This window comes from Cavia porcellus, unplaced genomic scaffold (assembly GCF_034190915.1).
Source record: "Cavia porcellus strain 051 isolate PalLab524CR breed Dunkin Hartley unplaced genomic scaffold, mCavPor4.1 scaffold_13, whole genome shotgun sequence".
Taxonomy (NCBI): Eukaryota; Metazoa; Chordata; class Mammalia; order Rodentia; family Caviidae; genus Cavia; species Cavia porcellus.
In genome coordinates, this window is record NW_026947496.1 from 29,715,382 (window position 1) to 29,739,613 (window position 24,232).

General features: G+C 38.6%; 1 protein-coding gene across 1 annotated transcript; it reads left to right on the forward strand.

The window, feature by feature from the left end:
- The first annotated feature begins 21,774 nt into the window (after positions 1 to 21,774).
- On the forward strand, positions 21,775 to 23,885 carry LOC100713002 (pescadillo homolog). Its single transcript, XM_063260006.1, is given in 1 exon segment — positions 21,775 to 23,885. A coding segment is annotated over 1 exon segment (1,749 nt). The 5' UTR covers positions 21,775 to 21,823; the 3' UTR covers positions 23,573 to 23,885.
- The last annotated feature ends 347 nt before the right edge of the window (positions 23,886 to 24,232 follow it).

A 24,232-nucleotide genomic window follows, 5' to 3' on the forward strand; every position in this document is an offset into this window, starting at 1 on the left:
AAATTCATCTGGAATCAGAAGAGACCTACAAGAGCAAAGACAATTCTAAGCAGCAAAGTCAAGGTAGGAGGCACTGCAGTCCCTGACTTGAAGTTATACTGCAAAGGAACTGTATTAAAATCAACATGATACTGGAATCAAAACAGAGCCAGCATGGACATTCTCCAAAATGGACCATATATTAACCCATAGAACATTCTTAAGTAAATGCAAAGGGATTGAAATTATCCCATGCATAGTATCTGACCATAGTGCACTAAAATTGGAAACTAATAGCAAAAGAGTGCAAAACCTTCAGAAATACATGGAAATTAAATAACAACTTTTGGAACAATCGTGAGTTACAGATGAAATTAAAGAAGAAATTAAACAATACCTACAATTCAATGAAAATGCAGATACAATATACCAAAACCTGTGAGATGCAATGAAAGTTGTCCTAAGAGGAAAATAAATAACAATAAATTGTCATATAAAGAAAATACAAAAAGCACAAATAAGCAATCTAATGATACATCTCAAGCTTCTAGAAAAAGAAGAGCAAATCAAACCTAAAGCTCATATAAGAGAGGAAATTATAAAGATCAGAGCACAAATTAATACAATTGAGACTAAAAAAATACAAAGAATTAATGAACCAAAAAGCTGGGTTTTCAAGCAAATAAACAAAATTGATAAACTTTTAGCCAATCTTATCAACATATAGAACAAAAAAACTCAAATTCACACACTAAGGACTGAAAAGAGAGAAATTACTACAGATCCCATGGAAATTCAAAAGACCATGAATGCCTACTTTGAAAATCTCTATTCACAGAGGGTGGAAAACACAGAGGAAATGGACAGATTTCTAGAAATGTATGAACTACCAAAGCTCAGTCAAGAAGATATAACACCTTTGAATAACCCAATATCGGCTACTGAAATTGAAAATGTGATTAAAAACTTACCAACAAAGACAAGCCCAGATCCTTGTTTAGCACCCAGGGAAAGCTGTTCTGAAATGCAAATTTCATCAAATTGATGACCCATGACATAACACTCAAGATTCTCTACTTACTTAGGACAGATTTGGTGAACCCTTGTGGTTTCTTCATGTCCTCCATATTTCTGGCCTCTCCAACATTTTCAGGTCTCCACTGCACTTTCATTTTCAGTCTCACAGCTTTACACACTGTGCTCTCATGGGCACACTGACCAGCCACACACACTGAAATCTCAGTGGACATTGCTATAATCCCTAACAGTTGCATTATGCATACTCATAACACCAGTGCCCCAGGGGTGATGACAACACATGCCACCAGCTCCAATAGTCCCCATGCCCTTTTGCTTCATGCATGGTTGAACAGGCTTTCCACTACCTGGTTGAATAAAAGGAGTCACTAGAATCCCAGGGAATTCAATTTGCTAAGCAGCCCTTCCCCAGCAGAGTAAGCGCACACTCTCTTTTCAGTTCAAAATTTTTCAGTTTTACAGGCTCCACCATGGGATATTGCTATTTTCACTGATCTCTGAGGCCCTTAAGAAATGTTTCTATTGTCATGTTGCAAAGTACATGACTTGCTGTTTGTCCTTCTTTGTTTTGTTTTATTTTGTGGCAATGTCTTACTATGTAGTTCATGCTGGCTTTGGACTTATGTGTCCAGGTTAGCCTAGAGCTTGTAGCAAGACACTTGCCTCAGTTTTCTGAAATCCTGGGATTACAGGTAGGCACTACAATGCCTGATTGTGGCTTCTTATTAACTCAAATATGTTCAGCACCCAAGCTCTTCTCTTTTCAGGAGACTGCTTCCTGAGGTGAGTAAAACTTTAAAAATTACTCATCCATGCAATTTCTTTTTAATTCTCAATGTAGAGTTGTAACAGTTTCCAACAATGTGGGACAATATGGATATAATACATCCATGAAATTTTCTCCTTATATTAACTAGGGCATCACCCTAATCTCAGGATCCAACAAATTCCGAAGACATGAGCAAAACATACACAAAATTTCTGCCAAGAATATAACACTCATGCGCTAACATCCAACATCCAATGAAGTTCCTTTTTCCAACATCTGAGAGCTTCAACTTTACCAGCTGAATTGCTGCCTGCATTGTGATCTTCTGAGATTTGACCAGACTCTCCTTTGTTTTTTTTTATTTAAAGAAAACAAAACAGTAAAATGGTACAAGTAATACAGAATTTAAAAAATAAATAGTAAGAAATCACTAGTTAATAGATGACATATTGTCATCTTAGAAATAGTTGATCAAGTTACAAAATTAAGTATACAAAGTGGACATTCAAACAGTGAGACTGCAAACAGTTGTGTTCAGTGATCCAACAAAAACTTAGTAATATGGTAATCTATCTTACATACCTAAACACACTTGCAATTGTGTCCTTTAGAGCACTTTCTTTTCTTCTCTTTTTTACAATAACATTTACACATTTTGGGTTTTCTTACTCCCACAGTTCTTATTACTTTTTTTTAAGAAGGGAATAAAATCAAATGTGACAAAGCAAAGCAGTCAGTCAAAACAAAGGATGGACATAGTACATGATGTAAAAACAGAATACAAGGTAAACAACAATGGTTACCATAATGCCTCTTGCTACCTTAAAAAGCATTGCCTATATCATCAGGTATAATAAAATTGAACAGAACAGTACAGAACAAAACCAATAAAACCTAAACATTGGAGACCCTACAGGACTTCAAAAGAAGATAATAGTCAAACCAGAATGGGCATCATAGTGAATCTTATTGCCTTCAAAGTAGTTGCCTATATCCTCAAACTTGATACTATCAAACAAAACAGAATAGAGTAAAATCAGTCAAAACAAGATGGTGAGAGCCATACAGGGCTTCAAATCGAGTTAATGGGAAATCAAAAAAAGTTAGTATAATATATCCTGCTAATTTTTAAAAAATTTTTCCCTTAATTAAAAAAAATAATAATAAATAAATAAATTTTTAAAAAAGGGGGGAGTCTGAGATAAACACAGACTCTCCTTTGAATCTTAGCTTACAGCACTGGGATTTCTCTACTCTGAATTGACAACAGTTTCCAAACTCCATCTGCAAACCAGTTCCAAACATTTTACACTCAAATGGTCTGACAGTACCATAATGATTACCCCTTTATTCTGATAGAAAGTCTCCTTTAGTCTCATTGACTGGGCACAGTACCCAATACCCACAACTAAAAAGGGAAAGGTTTATTTTGACTCACACTGCATGAAGTTTCAGGCCATGAGCAAGGTGGAAGGGTCTGATGTGGAAAATAGCTGCCCAACTCATAGCAGGGAAGAAACAGAAAGGAAGGGAGGAAACAGAAAGAGAGATACACTCTACTAGGTGACCCCTCCAAAAAGCATCATCATTGTCATCACCTGGCATTGCAAACAGCACTGTACATCTGAAAAATTAAAAAAATAAGAGAAGTTGATTTTAGAAGGAAACTGAAGCACAGAGCCAGAGAAAGAGAGAGACAGACAGACAGACAGACAGAAAAAGAGATAGAAAATCTTCTCTGAAGATTTACCTTCATGAAAAAACATTCAAAAGATAAATTCTGGAAAGTGAGGCTTTTGATATAATTCCATTTGTATTTCCTGACACGTTCAGTATATGAAAATATTAAGGTATTTTAGGAGGCTGGGTAATATGTAGCACAATTTTAGTCTGTTCATTAAGTCATTTGCCTTTCTTGTATTTTCCACTCCTGACACATTATTTACAACTCAAAAACATTCATTCACTCTCCAGTTGTCTGTGAGACAGGTCCGAGGGCTTTAAGTGAGATGATTCATTCAGTTCATAACATTGACAATTGCATCTTTTTTTTCTGAAATCTAAGTGCAGAAGCTTGCTTAAGATTTATCCTGCTTGAATTTCTAAGTTTGCATTGTATATTAGCATATAAATTGTTAGGGTCATGTAAAGACAGCCAATCCACAGCACCATTCAACACACAACATAACATCGTATAATGATTCCTATGGTCTAAATGCCCAGGCACCACAAAATATGTTTTGGAATCTTATCATAATGTTATGATAAATTGGTGTCTTTTGAACTATTAAAGTAGTAAGTTAAGAATCTCCAAAATGACATATATACACCTTAAAAGGAGGACAAAACATGAAGTCTACCCTCTTGTCATATGAGATGTCTCACAATCTACAAACATTTCCTTTGATACTGAAACTGTCAGTGTCACGGGGCTTTGTTTTATTTTTGTTAGTTGTATTTTTGTTAGTTGGCTACAATGCAGTAAGACAATTTCTAGAAACAGTTTTTTAGTCAGTTAGATGGTACACTGGTAGCCAGGCTAGTAGCAAGAGAGTAAGAGATATATTTCAATTAGTTGACTCAATTTGGATGATGTATGCATCCCAGTGCATGGGTGGACCAATGTGCAGTCCCTTACATGATCATTGCTGTGAGAAACCAGTGGAAGCTAAGTGGTAGGGGATTGCTGCTTAACTCAGTCAGTGTTATGACATTTGATTGGATTTTATGACAAAGACAGGTCTTTATAAGGAATGCAAATCTAAAGAAATCAGGAGTGTGCAGGTTTGTTCCCAGAATCCCATAGACATTATTACATGGTGCTTTTCATATTTCTGCTAAAAAATCTTTAGGAAGTAGAAAGACACAAGAAATATCTCTAAATAATATGTAAAAGTTTTCATTAATTTGTTATTACATGTTTGGAGCGCATGATGTTTATATTCATTTTAGGGAGAATGTGTATGTAAAAAACATATCTTGATTCTTTTTATAACACTTTACTTTGACACCCTTCACATTCTCTCTGCAGCAAGATATGCTTTCCTCAATTTAATTATTTTTTATTATTATTACTAGTAATAGTAATAGTATTTAGTTCATGTCTATAATATATAAATATTACAATCTTGTGTGTAGTTGGATCATTTGCATGACACACTGTAAGTATTCTCACATGATTTCATTTTCCCCTGCTCCTTGGCCTGTTGGTCCACTACCCATATGCTAAAAATCTATCTCCCTCTTTCTTCCCATAAGTGTATCAACAGATGAAAGTATTTAAAAATTTTCTAAGTGTAAATAATGGAATACAAATTTCCTATGAAGAAGAAAATATTTGGCATATTTTAGGAAATGGATACACTTTGAAAACGATGGTAAATGAAATAAATTAATATTAGCAGACTTTAAAATGTAGAACTTTTCTGAATACATGTATAACATCATTCTGTCATGAATAGGATAAGCTGACTTTTTATCAGGCCAACAGTCTCCTAATTTATAACACAAAAGAACTTATTTTGCATTTCTAACAAGTCAAATATACATTTCATTAAAAGGTTTGATTCTTTCAGAAATAAATACAGTGTAAGTTACATTAACTTTGTAATAAATGAAGAAAGGTGAGATTCTGTGGACCCATGAAAGTACAGCCATGCTCATCTTGCTTAATTTGAGAATTTTGTATTTATTTAAGCAAAAAATGTAAAAGTCACAAATATGGAAAGTACATGATGCAATATGTTTCTGTGTTTATGTCCTGAAATAATTACAGGTATATGGAGAAAACATAAAAAACAAAACTCAGTAAATCCTAATACTCCTTGACTCACTGTTTCATGAGCTTTGAGCTCATGAATGGCCGAGCATTCTGACTTCCTAATTTGCCTGCCTCCCAAGATCTTCTTCCTTTGGCAGATTATATCCCAATTCATTCTTTCAACATCTACTGTGTCAACATGCAGATTTTTATCTCACATAACCCTCTGAAGGAGCCAAACTAGAACCTCCAATACCTCCAGGAGCCTTAATTTACTTCAAATCTTCTAAGCCCACACTGTCACAACCTAAGCGGAGTGGACCTTACCTGGGGTCTGCCTCGCAATTAAATAGTGGTCAAAGTTACTGGATTGCCATCCTGATTCCAAATCACACAGACTAAGCACTATCCACCAGTTACACACTCCTTCAAATGCACCTCTCTCCAGTAGTCATCTCAGATCCTGGCTCCTAACCATCTTTGCCTTTCCAAGAACCTATGATTGTCACTCTCTGATTGACCAGTGTTTTTTTCCTGTATTAGTTACTGTTTACTTGTTGCTGAGACAAAATACCTGAAGCCCAATGTTGGGAAAAGAAAGGTTTATTTCTTAAAGTTTTGGAAGAGTCCAAAGTATGGAGTCCATACTCAGTTGGCTCCAAGGCAGTGTGGCATGGTGGGGCCATTGTTCATGGGAGCTGCAAACAGCAAGGAGAAAACAGGCAAAAGAGTAAGACACACCTACTTCCTGATATTACATTACATCCCGACTCCACCCCTAGGCCAGGGTAGCACTCACACCCCCAATCCAAGCTCTAGACAATGAACCACTTACAAATGCACAATGCAAATACATGAGGCCTGGGGGCCACCAACAAAACCATGACAGTTACTCTGTCTGGTTCCTCATCCTTACTATTTTGCTAGTTCTTTTTCCTGCAGTAAGATTCTAAGTGGTCTTTCTGGGTGATTTCCACATCATACACAAGAACTGCTTCATAATCCTCATCTTGATATTTATTCATTCTTAACCATTCTGAACTTCTATGTAGATGTATATCTTCCTGGCCTTGATCTTCACTTTCCTGATACTGACACAGTTGCAACCATTCTCACACTAACTCTATAACTTTTACCTCACAAAACATGGAGGAGCAGTGGGCTACACCCACACCATCATAGCTCAGGACAAATGTTTCTCTGGTAATATCACATTCCATATGCCCTGGTGCTCACTTGTCTGTGTTAAAGATCTACACAGCAATGCTGTCCTTGCAAGTAATAGACCTAGATTGTATTTCTGCCCAGAAAACCCATATGATTCATCCTGTTTCGATGCAAGTTACTACCACTGCCCTTGCTGAGGATGTGAATCCATAGGCTGAACTGAAAGTAGATTCTGGAATAATCATGATGAACATATATGAATATATATTCATTAATATCACCTGGATAGGCAAGTACTCCTGGACTCTGGTGTTACATGTAACCATCATGTACCCATAGTGCTGTCAGGAAGCCAAACAGGGATTTCAACTACACCAGGCACCTACCTCTTAAAAAAAACTATGTGTTCTTAATTCTACATAAAAATTTACTTCCCAAGATACAGTCTATGCCTCTGAAGCTCTTTCCTTGATCCTCACCCTCTCACCATGCTAAAACTCCTCAACAACATATACCAATTCTTACAATCTGTTTTCTAGGAGACCAATACAACTGACTTCCAATTTCTGGCTTTGCCTGCCCCTAAAACAGGATTCATATAAGGCATATTCAGTCACCTGGGAGATGTTGGCCCTTCAAACATGTGCACAAGCACAGATTGATGTGCCTCTTCACTTTAGCACCAGAACACACATGGCCAGAAAAATATCTCTGTATTCTTCACTAAGATCAAACTGGTAAAACACCTATGTTGGGCTTTCTGTAGCCACACATTCATCTATAAAAGATGACAAGTACCACTGGACATATATGCCCTGCAGATGGGCAATTCTTTGTCTGTGTGCTTGGAGCAGTCCCCTGTCTCCATTCAACATGGCAGAGCTCCTGCATGTTGGCAGTAGCAGCCACACAAGTGATACCGCAGAAAGGCAGGCAAAAACTACAGATTAACTCCCACACAGGGCTCTGTAGGTCATCTAGGGACACAGCAGCAATACTCACAGGGCCTGGTGTCTTCTCAGCTATTGACAGGGGACCTGGGGAATGGGTGCTTACTGCTATACTCAGTTGTCTATTTTAAAAACCTCTATTTAAGGAAAGTCAAGAACTACAGACCCCCTTGAAGACCAGATCACCTCTCTAATAGCAGCTGTCCTACAAAACCATCACATCCTTGATGTGCTGATGGTAGAGAGGTGGTCCTGAGCTATGTTGGCAGAAGAATGTTGTTTCTTTTTAATCCAATCAAGCATAGTCACAGGCCAAATTCACTAGCTCCAACATTTGGCAGCAAACATAGAAAAAAGACTCAAGGGATGTAATACAACCCCATGGTCCTTCTGGTGGCCCTCCTTAGATCCATGGGCACCTATAGTAGTAGGCCCTTTAATCACAATTGTTTTTTTTTTCCTAGTTGTAACACCCTGTTTTTAAACTCCTCTTGAGGTTTATCCATCCCAGATTGCAAGCTTTCACCGCTGGAGAAATTCTAGGCATGACAGAACCCCCCAGGGCAGCCTCTACATGGGAACTACTCATCATTCTTCATCACAGGTTAGTTCCCACTATGATATTCATGTCAGCAGGAAGGAGCTAGAGACACATCATCCCTTAACCACCAAAGGATGGAAATGATTGGTCTTTTCCACATGCTGGTTGACATGGTGCTGGACAGTGCCTCCCTGTGGTGAAAGTGACTTCTCATTGTTGTGAACCCCAAAGTTAAACCTCCCTCTTTTCATGGCTGCTGCTCCTTTAACCAGTTGTCAATTCATTGTTCTGCCCACTTTTTGACTCTGGCCCCGTGAATCCCAAATTAGGCCTGCAGTTTGTTTCTTGATCTTTCCAGAGGGTGCTTGAGTCTCTTCAGCAGCCTTCCCACACCCACAATAAAGGCTGATCTCCTTTTTCTCTCTTCACCTCTCTCACATTGAAGGAACACTTTTTTGAAAAATCAAAATAAAATAACCTAAACAAACAGGCAAGCAAAAAGATTTAATGCAGCCTATCAATTTAGGCTCAATCTTGAATTCTAACAAGAACTTGTTAAAAAGTGTAGGAAGTAAAGTTCATAGTAAAAGTCCGGAGTTCAAGGTTCTGTACAATGCAACATCAGGAAAGGAGATCAGGGAGGCAGCACACCCCAGCTCCCACAGCTCATTCCTTCCCGTAACAAGAACTCGCCACCACTATCACTGTGCATTTACAGTTAGTGATGCAGCAGTGGGCTGGAACCCTGGGATTTGTGCTGGGTATGGGGCTGACGTGGTCTTTGGCTGTGCAGATGGGACGGGTCTGGTGCTGGTGTTCCCCCGGAACTCTTTGATAAAATCAAAAAAATTTTTGCCTTTTTTTTTTTTTTTGGTGTCTTTCTATTCTACACATCTGTGTGACAAAGCATAGCACAGGTGCACCTTATTTAGCAATTACCGGCTCATATTCACTGCTGCTGCAGATTTTTCCACATCACTGGTTGTGCCTGCCTATCCTTGTGTGCCCCAACCAGGATCTTCCGCAGTCCCTGGGGTCCCCACCAAGGCTGGCTGGCATGTACATCCCCACTGGAGCCTTCTTTGGTCAGTGTGCTTCCATTCTCAGCAGGGCCGACTCTTGCCACCACCACCCCAGTGCCTTGCTGGATGACTGTGTGGCTTTTTTGATTGGATTCCTAACTGACTTTGGAATGTTTGTTTTCACAAATGACTCTGAATATTAGTTCCCTTTCTACTTCTTTAGAAGTTGGAAGAATATTGGGGTTAGATCTTTTCTAAAGTTCCAATGGAAAAGTGCAGCGAATCTGACAGAAATCCTAAGTAGATAGGTCTTAAAATTTACCCTATTCTTTAATTAACGAGTATGAGATGATGAAGTAGTTTTACACTTTCTAACTAGTAGTGATGTCCAATGCAGTTAGAAATGTAATCCTAACTGTAGTTGCTCAAAAGAACTCATGAGTAATTTTATAAAAGCAACTTTTATTTTACAAAAGCAACTTTTCTTTGTTGTAAAGACCAACAAAACGCCATGTGACACTATAAATATATATGGGATTGAGAACAATAGAATGGAAGAAAACAATCTGAAACCTTAATACATATGCTATGAGATACCCGGGTGAGAAATGCAAGAAAGCTTTATGGTAATATATGAATGTTTATAGAGTTAAGAAAAGTAACATGAAAAAATGAGAATTAAATGATCGAAAAGGGAGAAAAGAGAAATTATTTGCATAATAAAATAAGCAAAATATTAGTCAGGTAAAACATGAAAGAGAGAAATGATTACAGTTAAAACACTGTAAAAAAGGAAACAGATGTTCACATAGAGATTTTGATGCCCTGGAATTCACTGCCAGCACCATACATAAACAACAAGTAATTAAAAAGAAGTAAAACATGGAAATAGAAAAAAGTCAATGTTTTTTCCCTTCAAATCTATTTTATTTCAGAGATAAAAAGAAATAAATGCCAATCAGAGCATGTCTATGGAATATACATTGTGCATTGTCATTCCCAAATCATTCTAACACAGCAAAAGACATCTGCATCCCATTGTTCAAATACCAGCAAAACCTTTCATTGCAATGACTTCAGAGAAATCAGTAGTATATATCTTTCTATATACGTATGTTTCTTTCAGCTTGTCACCTTAGTGAGACAATGTTTACATGAGTCTGATTTCACTTATGAATATTGTCTCAAGTTGCATTCATTTACCTATAAAAATCTCAAGATTGTCCTTCTTTATGGCTCAGTACTACACCATTCTATAAAAATGTCACATTCTTTTTTATCCATTTCTCAGTCAATGGGCATTTAGGTGTTTTCCAAGGTTTCTTACAAATTGTGCTGGTATAAACATGGATGCACATATATCACTAGCTATGATGTTTTAAATACTTTTGAAAAGATACCCAGAAGGGGAATAGCTGGGTTGCATGAGAACTCTAGTCCAAGGTTTTTAGGTATCTCAACACTGATTTCCACAGTGGTCTTACCAGTCCTCACTCCCAGCAACAGTGGTAAAGAGTTCCTTTTTCTCCACAGCCCTTCAACTGGAATCAGAAGAGACCCAGAAAGCAGAGGTAATCCTGGGCAACAAAGGCAAGGCAGTGAGCATCACAATTCCTAACTTGAAATGATGCTATAAAGCTACTGTTGTAAAAACAGTGTAAGGCCACAGATTTAGCTTAGTGGTGTAAGCACCCGTCTGGCAAGCATGAGCTGGTAATTTCATTCTCCAGTACCAAAAAACAATGTCATATTGGAGTGGTGGGGGACAAGAACCACAAATCAGTGCAACAGATTAGAAGGTACACAAACAACTCCAGGCACATTGAGCCCACTTATCTTTGATAAAGATACGAAATATATTCACTGGATGAAACACAGCCTCTTTAACAAATGGTATTGGCAAAACTGGCTCTGCACAGCAACAAGATTCAAGTTGGACTCATATGTTTTACCATGCACTCAACTAAATTCAAAATGGATATATGATCTTAACATTAAAACAGAAACATTAAATCTGATGGAAGACAATGTTGATAAAAACTCACAAAGACATTTGTTTATGAGCAACATCAATGCTTTAATGACAAAGTATTTAACATTTATAGTGAATGAAGAGATGAATCACTACAATTCCATTACATGTTATCTAAAACAAAATATAGTTGTTCTGTACACCGTCATGGAGACTCATGAAAGTGCATTTTGTTTAGTGGGATGACTGACAGAATAATTACCAGTAAATTATATGTCAATATGTCTGAGGAAATAAAACTTTGTGTGGTAAACAATATGGAAAGTTGTATACACATGAGTATAATCACTCTGATATCAAATGAAATATAGGCACAGCCTTGAACTGTGTATCATCTCTAAGTTTGTTGAGAAATATGAACACATCCTCTTTAAACATGGAAAACATGTGTTAACCTACAAGTTGGTTGAAAACAGGTGAATGAGTAGAAAACAGTGTAAAATAAAAATGATAATCATAAAGCATTTTAATATCAAAATTCTTTTGGAAAAACAGACTACATGCACACACCAATTAAATGGCATGTAGTACAAAATGAGAAAACCTAACAACAGCTCAGTTTTGGGGTCATTTTATCCCACAATTACTAAAAACAAAACCAAAGAAGATAAAAAGAACTACAAAACTTCTAACTCTCCCAGTATGTAAGGAGCATAGAAACTTAACTTTCCATGCATCACTGTAAAAAATAAACTATGACCCAGTTTCAGTAAAAGTAATACCAAACTCATACACTGTTTCTTACAATAACACATATGTTTATGTTAGTTCAATGTGTATTCACAAAATGCAATTTAAGATATATACTCCAGAGATCTACTTCAACAATCAATTTACATGTTCACAATTTAGAGTATCTCTCCTGTTAATGTTTCATAGAAAATAATAGAAATCTAGTTTTATGATTTGAATATATTTGCACTATCTCAGAAACATTCAAATGATTTTTAAACTGAATTACAACTGGGAACATTATACCTTCATAGGCATTTAATGTAATACACAGTATCTATGTATGAGAAAGATTTGTGTACCCATTTTTAAGGTTTTCCAGAGAACATTCACTTGAAATATGAAAGCGTGATTAGACATATGATCAAAAACATATATTGATATGTATTTCTCCACGATGAATTGCTATGTATCAAAGAAAGGCCAATCGAATACAAGGACAACTCAAATCCTTTATATGTACTCTCCCTTTGTGTGCATGCATGTTTTCTAATACTACCTAAATTAGAAAATGCTTTCTAAAATTATACACATAGGGTTTATGTTTCATAGGAATTTCTTCATATACTTCAATGCGGAAAAGCTGAAGGACTTGCCACATCAATTATATACACAAGGCTTTGATCACATGAAAATATTTATATATTTGAAAGCACTGAGAAACAAAATCTTTCCCACACTGTTCACAGATGTAGACTCTCATCTTCAATTACTGCTTCATTTATGATTGCTTTACGTATTGAGTTTTTTCAAATTCTTAGACTTTTCTCCAATTTGTTTTAATGTTTGTGCAAGTTATATATTTACATAATTTGGCTATAATTACTAGATGGCTGAAAATTATTTTGACCATTCTTTCATAAACTTCACAATATCTGTGTGTAGTTTATGCATTTCCAAACAATTTAAAAACATAACCTTTGTGCTCTTGAAGTTTCATGTCTTTGGAAATGAGTGTATTCTCTGAGTCCTTTTCCATATTACTTGTGTACACAGTTTCTACTCAGAGTCAGGTCTTTCCTGTTGTTGACAATCTTTCTGTTGAAAAGTTACCCATATTGTTTACATAGGCAGAGTTTCTAAGCAGTGTATTTTATTGTCTTATACACTGACTTTGTCTAGTGAAGGCTTTCTCACATTTTACATACCTAAGCTTTCTCCTTAAAATGGCTTCTTTCGGGTTGGGGATTTAGCTCAGTGGCATAAGCACCTGTCTTGCAAGCAGGCGGTTGTGAGTTCGATCTCTGGTACCGACTTAAAAAAATAGTTCTAAAAAAATGGCTACTTTCATGTGATTTACAATGTTTGTCTGGTGAAAGCTTTCCCACATTGGTTATATACATAGGGCTTCACTTTAGTGTGAGTCCTTTGATGTTCTCTTTATCTACTTGGTAATGTAAATGTTTTCCCACTTTGGTCACATACACATTATTTCTCTCCAGTGTGAGTTCTTTTACATATTGTCCATTCACTTTGGGATTTAAATGCTTTCCCACATTGATTACATACATAGGGTTTCTCCCCAGAGTGAGATTTTACATGTAATTTATATTTACTGTGTGAAGCGAAGGCTTTGTCACATTGTTTACATACATATGGTTTCTCTCCAGTATGCGTTCTTTGATGTCTTTTACATCCACTTTGGTATCTAAATGTTTTCCCACATTGGTCACATGCATAAAGTTTCTCTCCAGGGTGAGTTCTTTTATGTCTTTGAAGAGCACTGCATGAGTTGAAGGTATTCTCACATTAGTTACATACATATGGTTTCTCAGGAGTGTGAGTACTTTCATGTTTTTTCCAAGAAGTGTAATTTCTAAAAGGTTTTCCACAATGTATACATATATATGGTTCCTGTGCAGTGTGAATTTTTTCATGAGTTTTACAATTACTGTAGCGACTGAAAACTTTCCCACATTGATAACATACATAATGTTTCTCCCCACTGTGAGTTCTGTCATGGTTTTTACAATAATTGTGCGTGCTAAATGCTTTTCCACAATGTGTACATACATATGGTTTCTCTCCAGTGTGAATTCTTTCATGTGTTTTACAAAGCTTTTGTGTGCCAAAAGCTTTTCTACAATGTGTGCATACATATGGTTTCTCTCCAGTGTGAGTGCTTTCATGTCTTTTGCAGTCACCGCTGAAGAAGATTTTCATACAATACTTACATACATACAGTTTCTTCACACTGTGCATTTTTTTGTATTCCCAAAATGAAATGCTGTTATTCAATACTGCCACTCATTGTTTACTCACATACTGATTTTCTACATTGTCAGCTATTTTATGTATCTGAATATCATGATGAGAATTAAACTCTTTCTCATATTGTATACATAAATGTTTGTTCACTTCAGTATGATTTCTTTCCCATATTTGAACATATTTGTGTACACTGAAGGCTTTCAAATCTTTCTCAAATAGAAAAGATTTCTCTTCATTACTGCTTCCTTCAGGAGAATCAGAGTAGCATTTTAACCTTTGGTTACATGCATAGGATTTCTCTCCAGGGATTTTGTTTTCATGCTTATGAAAGCGGTGGAAGACAGTGCAGGTTTTCCCATCTTCAGATTCCTGATACACCATGTGATTTGAGTTCAGTGTTAGCTACAAAGTGAACTCTGGGCAACATTTTACCAATAAAGGGCATTCTGCAAGTATAAAATTCACTTGGTTCTGTTCTGATTGATTCCATGTGCTTATTAGTATCTGGAGTCCAAAGTCTCTCTTCATGCAAATGCCATAACTTATATTGCAAGCACTTCTTTACTTCTCTGCTGAGAAAAAAATGAGAAAATATGATCAAACAAATTTAACAGTCATTTTATTTTATTAGTGATTTTCTGCAGGGGAATCTGGTTTGTTGCCTTCTAAAATTATTTCACCATGAATTGGCCATACACTCTGAATCATGGCTTGGAAGAGCATTTACCAGAAGCATAATGTACATTTTTCATTTATAACTCACATGACAGCAATATGGAACACCTCTCTTGGGCAATACATTTTGAGTAATATCTATGTATGTATACCACATATGTTGTACTTTTGATACCCTTTCTTCCAGATCTGAAGCACCACAGCCTTCTACTGAATCTCTTAATATTCTGTAATCCATCTACTACTCAATTTTCTACAATTTCACCATTTATTTTACTCCTAATTCATATGTCTGAGTTTTTACACAAATTATAGCTGCTACTGATATTTATGTCTCAAATATCAGACATTAAATAACAAAATTCAGCCACCTTTTCTTAAGTGACATTGTATGTATCGCTGAGTATTCTTTTGAAGGGAGACACATGACATTTCATTCTGTATTGGAGATAGAATGCAGAGTTTTAGCACTGAGCTACACCTCAGTATTATTTTTTTTTATTTTAGCACACTATTATCAAACATTGTTACAGCCTGAGCTTGTATTAATGTGTTTCCTCTCACATGTTCACAGTATTAAAATTCATATGAGTTGACTCACTTGCTTTATTCATGTGTGAATGAGCAAATAGGATGTTTCCTCAGCTAAGGTATTGTATGTACATTTTACAGTTACAAAGTTTGGTATGTGTGTATTATCATCATATGATTATTTTAGCCTTGACAGGAAGATACCAGGAAAGTATAGTTGGATAAAAGAGTTTCTCTTTTCTGTAGACATCATCATGACATATACTCCAAATTAGCATTGACTGTGTGTAGCAGGATGACTAATACCTCATGGCAATCCTCCTTCATTGAAGTCCTATATGTTGGGAAAGTAGGTATGCATCACTATTTCAGGCAAAATGGAATTTCTCTTTTCACTTTTTTTTCAAAAATGTCTATGGACAGCTCCATTAATGTTATGCTTTGTAAGTTGCCTATCAAGAGACAAGGTCGGTGTGACCGAACCTGAGTGCCCTGAAGCAGAGAGACGGCTTTCTAAAAGGAGCTATTTATCAACATCATCTGCAAAGTTCACAGTCTCCTAAATCAACAAAGGGGGTAAACTTAGAGTCTTGACACCTTGAACCACCTTAACTCATAAACCTCTGAAGTGAGGACATGACAGCTCAGCCCAGTTGAAGTATCACATGGTCTCCAGCATAGGTAGAGGTAACAGCAAAGCAGAAAGGTCCCTATAGGGTTATTGTTGCTTGCCTCGCTGTTTAAAGAAGCTGAAACTGGAATCCAACCACACATGCAGGGGTGAGATAAGCGGAGTTCAAGAACAAGGACTGCACAGAATGAGCCACAGAATGAGCCACAAATACCAGTGACTCCAGGCACAAAAACCTGAAGCTCTTAGGTTGCTATACCTGCAGACTATTGGCAATGCTTTGTCATGTGACATGAAATTGTTAAATGCATAGGATAAACTCACTGTATTGGGGGAGTACTTTCTTCCCTCCCATCAAGAGAGAGGGCTCCACTTGATCTCAACTTTCATCTTTTATTTATTTTCTCATCGGGTTGATGTCCTCCTCTTGGGAACTTCAAGAGCCACTGTGATCCTGGCACCCAGTGCAAGGGCAAACCCCAGTGACTCAAGTAGGCCCCACAGCAGCATAGATGCTGGGCAGGTCGAGCCAATGACACAACAAAAGTGTCACAGTAGTAACAATATGAGCCAAAACATAGTGACTTAGGGGGAGAACATGGCGGACAGACAACAGCAACTACCGGAGGCTCTCTGAAAGGCTCGGCTCAGAGGCCAGGAATGATGCAGACTAAGGAGACACGAACCGGTAGAGATATGCTCTGCTGACTCAGGAACGAACTGGGCTGAGAGAAACCAACTTAGAATACAGTCCTGGTGCTAAAATAGGAACAGAAAAGACTCGGTGTAGAGGCTCAACCCCGCGCCATTGGAAACCGCAATTTGGGTTTCCCGCTGCCCAGCGGCTGGCTGCCTGCACAGCGGCTCGGCAAGGAGAGACATGCAGAAGCTCTGGGAACGGGAGTCTGCGAACAGAGTCGAAAACAGGATGGACAAGGAGGCGTACACAAAAACTGACTGGTGGCGAGGTGAGTGAGAAACTGACCCCCTACCACAGTTTGACTCCAGCGGAGGACTTTCTGGGCTCCGGCAGTCCTGTAAGAGCAGGGCGCGGTGGCGACTCCAGCCACACATCCCCCTCTCAGACGGGATTGGTGAAAAGTGCCTGGCCTGCGTGACGCTGCTGGCAGACTCCCTAGGCTGGCCTAACCCAGATCCCAGAGCCTGACGGTGGCCGGAGGAGCAACTGACTCCCGCCATAGGCTGCCTCCTCCGCAACTCCCTGGTGCGCAGCGGTGGGCGGGAACAACTAGCCAGCGCAATTTAATCAGGCTGTGGCTGACAGGCAGGAAGCCGGGCCTCCTATGTAAGCTTGCATTTTATAAGGAACAGAAAATATGGGAAAGGGAAGCAACAAGAAAGGCTCCTCGGCCCCCAATCCTGAGAAACAGGCAATAGTGGACACCGCACCAATATACATTAAGCGCCATATAGAGAGCCTCATAGACCAATTCAGGAATGAAGTTATCAATGACCTGAAGCTAGAAGTATGCAGAATAGTTAGAGAAATGCTAAGCACCACCCAGGAAAAAACAGATGGTGGAATGGAAGAACAGAAAAAGAGGGGAGAATTGCTTGATGGAGAAAACAGAGAAAGCATTGAGTATGTGAAGCAGGTTCAAAGGGACTATCAAGAAATTAAGAAGTCTATCCAAGACTGGCATAACAGCTTGAAAGAAACTAAGGACAGACTATCTGAACTGGAGGGCAGACTTGTAATATGGGAGAATGAAATGAAAAACTTCTTAAAAATAACAAAGAAACAAACAGCAATAATACAAAGACAAGAAGATGATAAGAGGAGCCATAACTTAAGGATTAAGAACATAAAAGAAGAAGTAGGGACACAAACAAGTGAACTACAAAAGCTACTCACAGAAATAATCCAGGAGAATTTTCCTAATTTAGCAAAAGGTAAAGATACTCAGATGTATGAGGCATACAGGACCCCAGCTACCTACAACCCAAACAGAGTAACACCCAGGCATATAATAATAAAAATTCCAGAAATTCAATACAAGAACAGAATATTAAAAGCTGTAAGAGACAAGAAACAGACCACTTACAAGGGAACACCCATCAGAATTACAGCAGATTTCTCTGCACAAACCATCAAATCACGAAGAGCATGGGGGGAAATAATTCAAGCTTTGAAAGATAATAATCTCCAGCCAAGATTGAGATATCCTGCACAACTGTCCCTGGAAATTGATGGAAAAACGAGGTGCTTCCAGGATAAAGAGGAACTGGGGGAATTTGCAACCACCAATTCAACCCTACAGAAAGTATTGCAGGATATTCTAAAAAAAGAAAAATACAAAGAACCCAGAAATAGTGGCGGGGAGGCCACAATGAATGGAGCAGAGAACAAAATGAAGAAGACAAACTGACAGCTACTGACAGAAAAAGAGCTCAACAGAAATGAGACAGAGAAGATTGGATGATAGGAACAGCTATTTTGGCGAAAATGACATCTTAATAGGTAATACTGATTTAGTACCATCTTGTTTTGAAGTCTCATCTAGCTTTTGTTCTTCTGTCTCCAATGGTCTAAACAGGTTGTATCCTATGGAATTTTATTATGTACGATAGTATAAGCAAAAACCTTTTAAAGACAAGGAGATTATACAGAAACCATTGTTCATTTTCTGTTAGTCGATTCTAAATACTCTATAATGCTGTCATTCTCTTAAATGGTTTTACATTGTTTTGATATACTTAATGCTACAGTATACGAAGTTGTACTCAAGGACTTCAAGGAAAGAGTCAATATGGTAACTACTTTTGGGTCGGAAATATCTGGTGGTGAAACACTATTCTACTTAAATGGTTATGTTTTGATCTGCCCTGTTTCGCTGTTATGCCCTCTTTTTTTCTCAATCTCCACTCCATTATTTACTTTTTTATTTTTATCCATTTAATTAAAGGGAAAAAATAGCAGGACATAATATAGTAACCCACTTTGACTTTCTATTATCTCGATTTGAAGCCCTGTATTACTCTCACCATCTTGTTTTTGACTGAGGTTCCTCTATTCTGTTTTGCTGGATAGTATCAGGTTCGAAAGTTTAGGCATCAGCTGAGAAGATAATGAGATTCATTATTAACGCCCATTCTCGTTGACTTTTATCTACTTTTGAAGACCTACAATGTCTCCAATGTTTTGGTTTTGTCGGTTTTATTCTTTACTGTTTTGTTCAATTGTATTACAACTAATGATATAGGCAATTCTATTAGAAATAGCGGGAGGCATTATGGTAACCATTGTTGATCACCTTGTATTATGTTTTTATATTATCTATTATGTCCACCCTTTGGACTTGACCGATTCTGTTCTGTTATGTCACATTTGGTTTTACTCTCTTCCAAAAAAGCAATAAGAACCGTGGGAGCAATGAAACCCAAAATGTGTAATAGTCATTGTACAAAAGAGAGGAAAAGAAAGTGCTCTAAACTATATAACTGCATGTATATTTAAGTGTATAAGATAGAAAATGATATCACAGAGTTTTATTGGATCATTGAACAGAACTGTTTGCAGTATCATTGTTGGAATGTCCACTCTACAAGCTTTAATTTTGTGACTTGAACAATTATTTCTAAGATGGCAATATGTAATCCATTAACTAGTGATTTCCTACTGCGCATTTTTTTCTTCTGTAAATCTGTATAACTTGTACCCCTTCACTGTTTTTTTTTTCTTTTCTTTTCTCCTTAAATAAAAAAAAAAGAAAATAAAATAAAACATAGTGACTTAGGTTATGTGTTATATCCTTCATTAGACAGACCCATGTTAAGAGGAGTGCACAGAAGGGGCTGCAATTTTTATCTAAGGGCTCAGGGAGAACTTCAAAGCAGAATACTAATCTGAGCCCCATATTCAGAGGCCAAGATCAACAACCGTATTCTGCACAAATCCCACAGCACACTTGATTAGAATACCAAACATTTCTAAAATCCAAATTGGGCCTACCACAGAAACCAATATAACAGAGGAATTTTACTAGTTTAATACTTCTCTCTTTGTTTGATTGGTTTTGCTGTTTCCATTTGGTTCATTGCTATGTTTTGTTTTCTGTTGTTTGGTCATGCTTTAGTTTTGGTGGTTATTGTTTTTATGTTTTTGCTTTCTCTTTTTACTTTCATGGTTTAGACTTTTCATCTTTGTTTTTGTTATCTTCTAATCATCTTTTTCTTTTTCCTTATATACACTTCTGATTTTGCAATACTTTGATGTGCATTATCACTGTTTCTTTTCTGTCAAGTTCACTTTGATAGTCCTTTGCTTTCTTTTCAAGGCTGTTCCTCCTGTGCCCTCTAGTTTCCCCAAACTTGGATGTTTTTCCAATCAGCCGTGCTGCTACCATATTTGATTTCACTCACCTCTCTTTCTCTTGCCCCAGTACCTCTTAGTCCTGCCAGGTAAGAGGGTAAAATCCCTCCATTAAGAAGAAAGTCATACTATCCAGTTTCCTGGTAATTGTCATAGTGTCTTATATAACAGTAGAAATTCCTCCTGCAGTTATGTATCTGGTTTTAGTAGGTATTTAGTCAAGTTTATTTTAGGATATTGTAATTGGTAACTGTACTAATGTACCAGTATGCTACACTTGTTATCATCATTTTAACTTCCTCATAAAACAACACTGTGATTGAATGGTGTAATAACCATCAAGAGTCCACTGCTAAATGATTAGGTGCTGAGTCCAATGCATAGCAACTTCTCATTCTTAATATATTGGGAAGGTAGATTCTCAGCATCAGCACAAATACCCACAAACACCTGCAGAGAGAAGATATCCTTGAGGAACAGACAGTTCCTGGGAATATTAGGGATAAACCAATCTCCTATAAGAAATGTACAACCACTAACACACACACACACACAAAGAAAATGAGAATTAGAACATGAAAACATGCAGAAACAAACTACAACCAAATATGCTCAGGTAAAAAAGGACAAGTCCAGCAGCCAGATAGAGAAAAGCAGGAGCTCACCATGGTAAATTTCTCAAATGAAAACATAGATAAGAATACAATAGATGAGCCTAAAGAAAAACAGTCTCTACATTACAAAAGGAAATGCTGAACAAAATGAAAGACACTGAACCAGATACAAGTAGAAAAATAGATCAGCTCAGGAAAATGATAGAAACAATACATGCCCAACATTGCAAACAAATAGAATCTAGGAGAAAGATTGAAACTCAAATCCAGGAGCCTAAAGACTAAATAGAAAGTGTTTGTGACAGACTTACTGGAGGCCACAATCAGATCTAGAAGACAGCGTTGGGATAACCCATGAAAAGAAAGATATCCTACAAATAACAAGACACCATCAAAAATCGATCCAGGAGCCACAAGATGAAGCCAATTAGAACAGAAGATGAATGCAGTCAGTCAGAAAGGCAGAGCCACCACAAAAGATGTAATAAAACTCTTCACAGATAGAATGGCAGAAAGTCTCAAGCACGGAGAAAGAATTTGACATAGCAATAAATGAAACATACTAACTTTGATTGGCCATGATGAAAATAAAGTAGTACACAAAGGCACTTAATAATCAAGATTCCAGGATTTCAGCACAAGAACACAATAGTAAAATTGGTTAGAGAAAACAAACACAACACCAAAAAGGAAAGCTTATCAGAAGCACAGCACACAAACTTTTCAAATGAAGAAGTCCTGGCAGTGACGTAATTTCAGCCCTATAAGAAAACAACATTTTGAGAAGAAGTGGCGCTCTCTGTCCGTGCGGACCTGATAGAATCTTAGACGTGGAGTCATGGGAGGCTTGGAGAAAAAGAAGTATGAACAAGGCTCTGCCACCAACTACATCACCCGAAACAAAGCCTGCAAGAAGCTGCAGCTGAGCCTGGCAGACTTCAGGCGACTGTGTATCCTGAAGGGCATTTATCCCCATAACAAGGGCTCCACAGCACCCCGAACTTTTTATCTCATTAAAGACATCAAGTTTCTCCTCCATGAACCCATTGTTAACAAATTTCAGGAATACAAGGTGTTTGTTCGGAAGCTCCGGAAGGCCTATGGGAAAAGCGAGTGGAACACTTTGGAGCGTCTGAAGGACAATAAGCCTAACTACAAACTTGACCATATCATCAAGGAGCGGTACCCTACATTCATCGATGCTCTGCGGGATCTGGATGATGCCCTGTCCATGTGCTTCCTCTTTTCCACCTTCCCACGGACAGGCAAGTGCCACGTGCAGACCATCCACCTGTGCCACCGGCTTACTGTGGAGTTTCTGCATTACATCATTGCTGCCCATGCCCTGCGAAAGGTCTTCCTGTCCATCAAAGGCATTTACTACCAGGCCGAGGTGCTGGGGCAGCCCATTGTGTGGATCACACCCTATGCCTTCTCCCATGATCACCCGACAGATGTGGACTACAGGGTCATGGCCACTTTCACTGAGTTCTACAACACCTTACTGGGCTTTGTCAACTTCCGCCTCTACCAGTCGCTCAACCTCCACTATCCACCAAAGCTCGAGAGTCAGGCCCATACAGAGGTGAAGGCGAGGGAAGATACCTATGCATTGGACTCTGAGAGCACCATGGAGAAACTGGTGGCTCTCAGTGCCAGCCTGGCCCGTGTGGTGGTGCCTGCAGCAGAGGAGGAAACTGAGGCTGACGAGTTTCCTGCTGATGGCGAAATGGCAGTACAGGAAGAAAATCACAGGAAAGAGCTGTTGGTTCAAGAAAAACACAAGAAGCTCTTTGAAGGCCTAAAGTTCTTCCTGAACCGTGAGGTGCCCCGAGAGGCCCTGACCTTTATCATCAGAAGTTTTGGGGGGGACGTGTCCTGGGACAAATCTTTGTGCATTGGGGCCACCTATGATGTCACAGACCCCTGCATTACCCACCAGATTGTGGATCGGCCTGGACAGCAAACCCCTGTCATCGGCAGGTACTATGTGCAGCCCCAGTGGGTATTTGACTGTGTCAATGCCCGGCTTCTCCTCCCTGTGGCAGAGTACTTTTCAGGGGTGCAGCTACCCCCGCACCTTTCACCCTTCGTGTCTGAGAAGGAAGGGGATTATATTCCACCAGAGAAGCTGAAGCTGCTGGTTCTTCAGCGAGGAGAGGATCCAGGAAACTTGAAAGAGTCAGAAGATGAGGAGTAGGAGGAGGAGGAGGAGGAAGAAAAAGAAGAAGATGACAAAGGTGATGGTGATGAAGAGGAGGAGAAAGATGTAGAGGCTGGTTTGGGGAAGAATGGAGAGGCCCACCTGGCAGCCTTGGAGGAGCAGAGGATGGAGGAAAAGAAACCCAGAGTGATGGCAGGCACTGTGAAGCTGGAAGACAAGCAACAGCTGGCTCAGGAGGAGGAGAGTGAGGCCAAGCGCCTGGCCATCATGATGATGAAGAAGCGTGAGAAGTACCTTTACCAAAAGATCATGTTTGGCAAGAGGTGCAAAATCCGAGAGGCCAACAAACTGGCACAGAAACGGAAAGCTCATGATGAGGCTCTGAGGTCTGAGAAGAAAGCAAAGAAGGCAAGACCTGTATGAGGCTTGTGGCCCTCCTGGCAGCTGGACATGGCAGAGACAGGCCAGAGGACCTCAGCGTGGTGGCAGACCAGTCACATTTGTTCTGGTCACCCTTCTTCCCCTGGCCAGCCCTGGCACCGTCATGCTCTCTGGGTGTGTGGGCTGTCCAGGGTCCTGTGGATGGAGCTCCCTGCTGGTGGCTGAGCAGAGAGGCCTTCTGCATTCTCAGGAGTCAGGCACCCAATAGACCTTCTCACTCTCTACCTACATTCACCCTGGCTTTCTGAGCCCTCACTCACACGACTGGACCCGTGGTTGTCAGGGTGCTGTGATGGGTGAGAGTGAGGAAGCTTTTGTTATTAAATGGCTGGACTTCTGCAGCCATCTGAAAAAAAAAAAAGAAGAAAACAACATTTTGCTGAAGTTGATTTATCTGGCAAACTATCTTTCAGTATCAGTGGAGAAATAAGATACTGACATGACAAGGAAAGGTTCACTAAGATGGAAATTAAGAGGGAAAGGAAGTTACTACATACTGGTTCAGGGAAAACTACAAGCAGAAGTGGTAAAAATCATGAACGTCTATGTGCAGAATATTTGTGCATACAAATGCATAAAACAAATACGAATGGAAACAAAAAATCAAATAAGCACTAACTAATAATGAGGGATCTCAATACC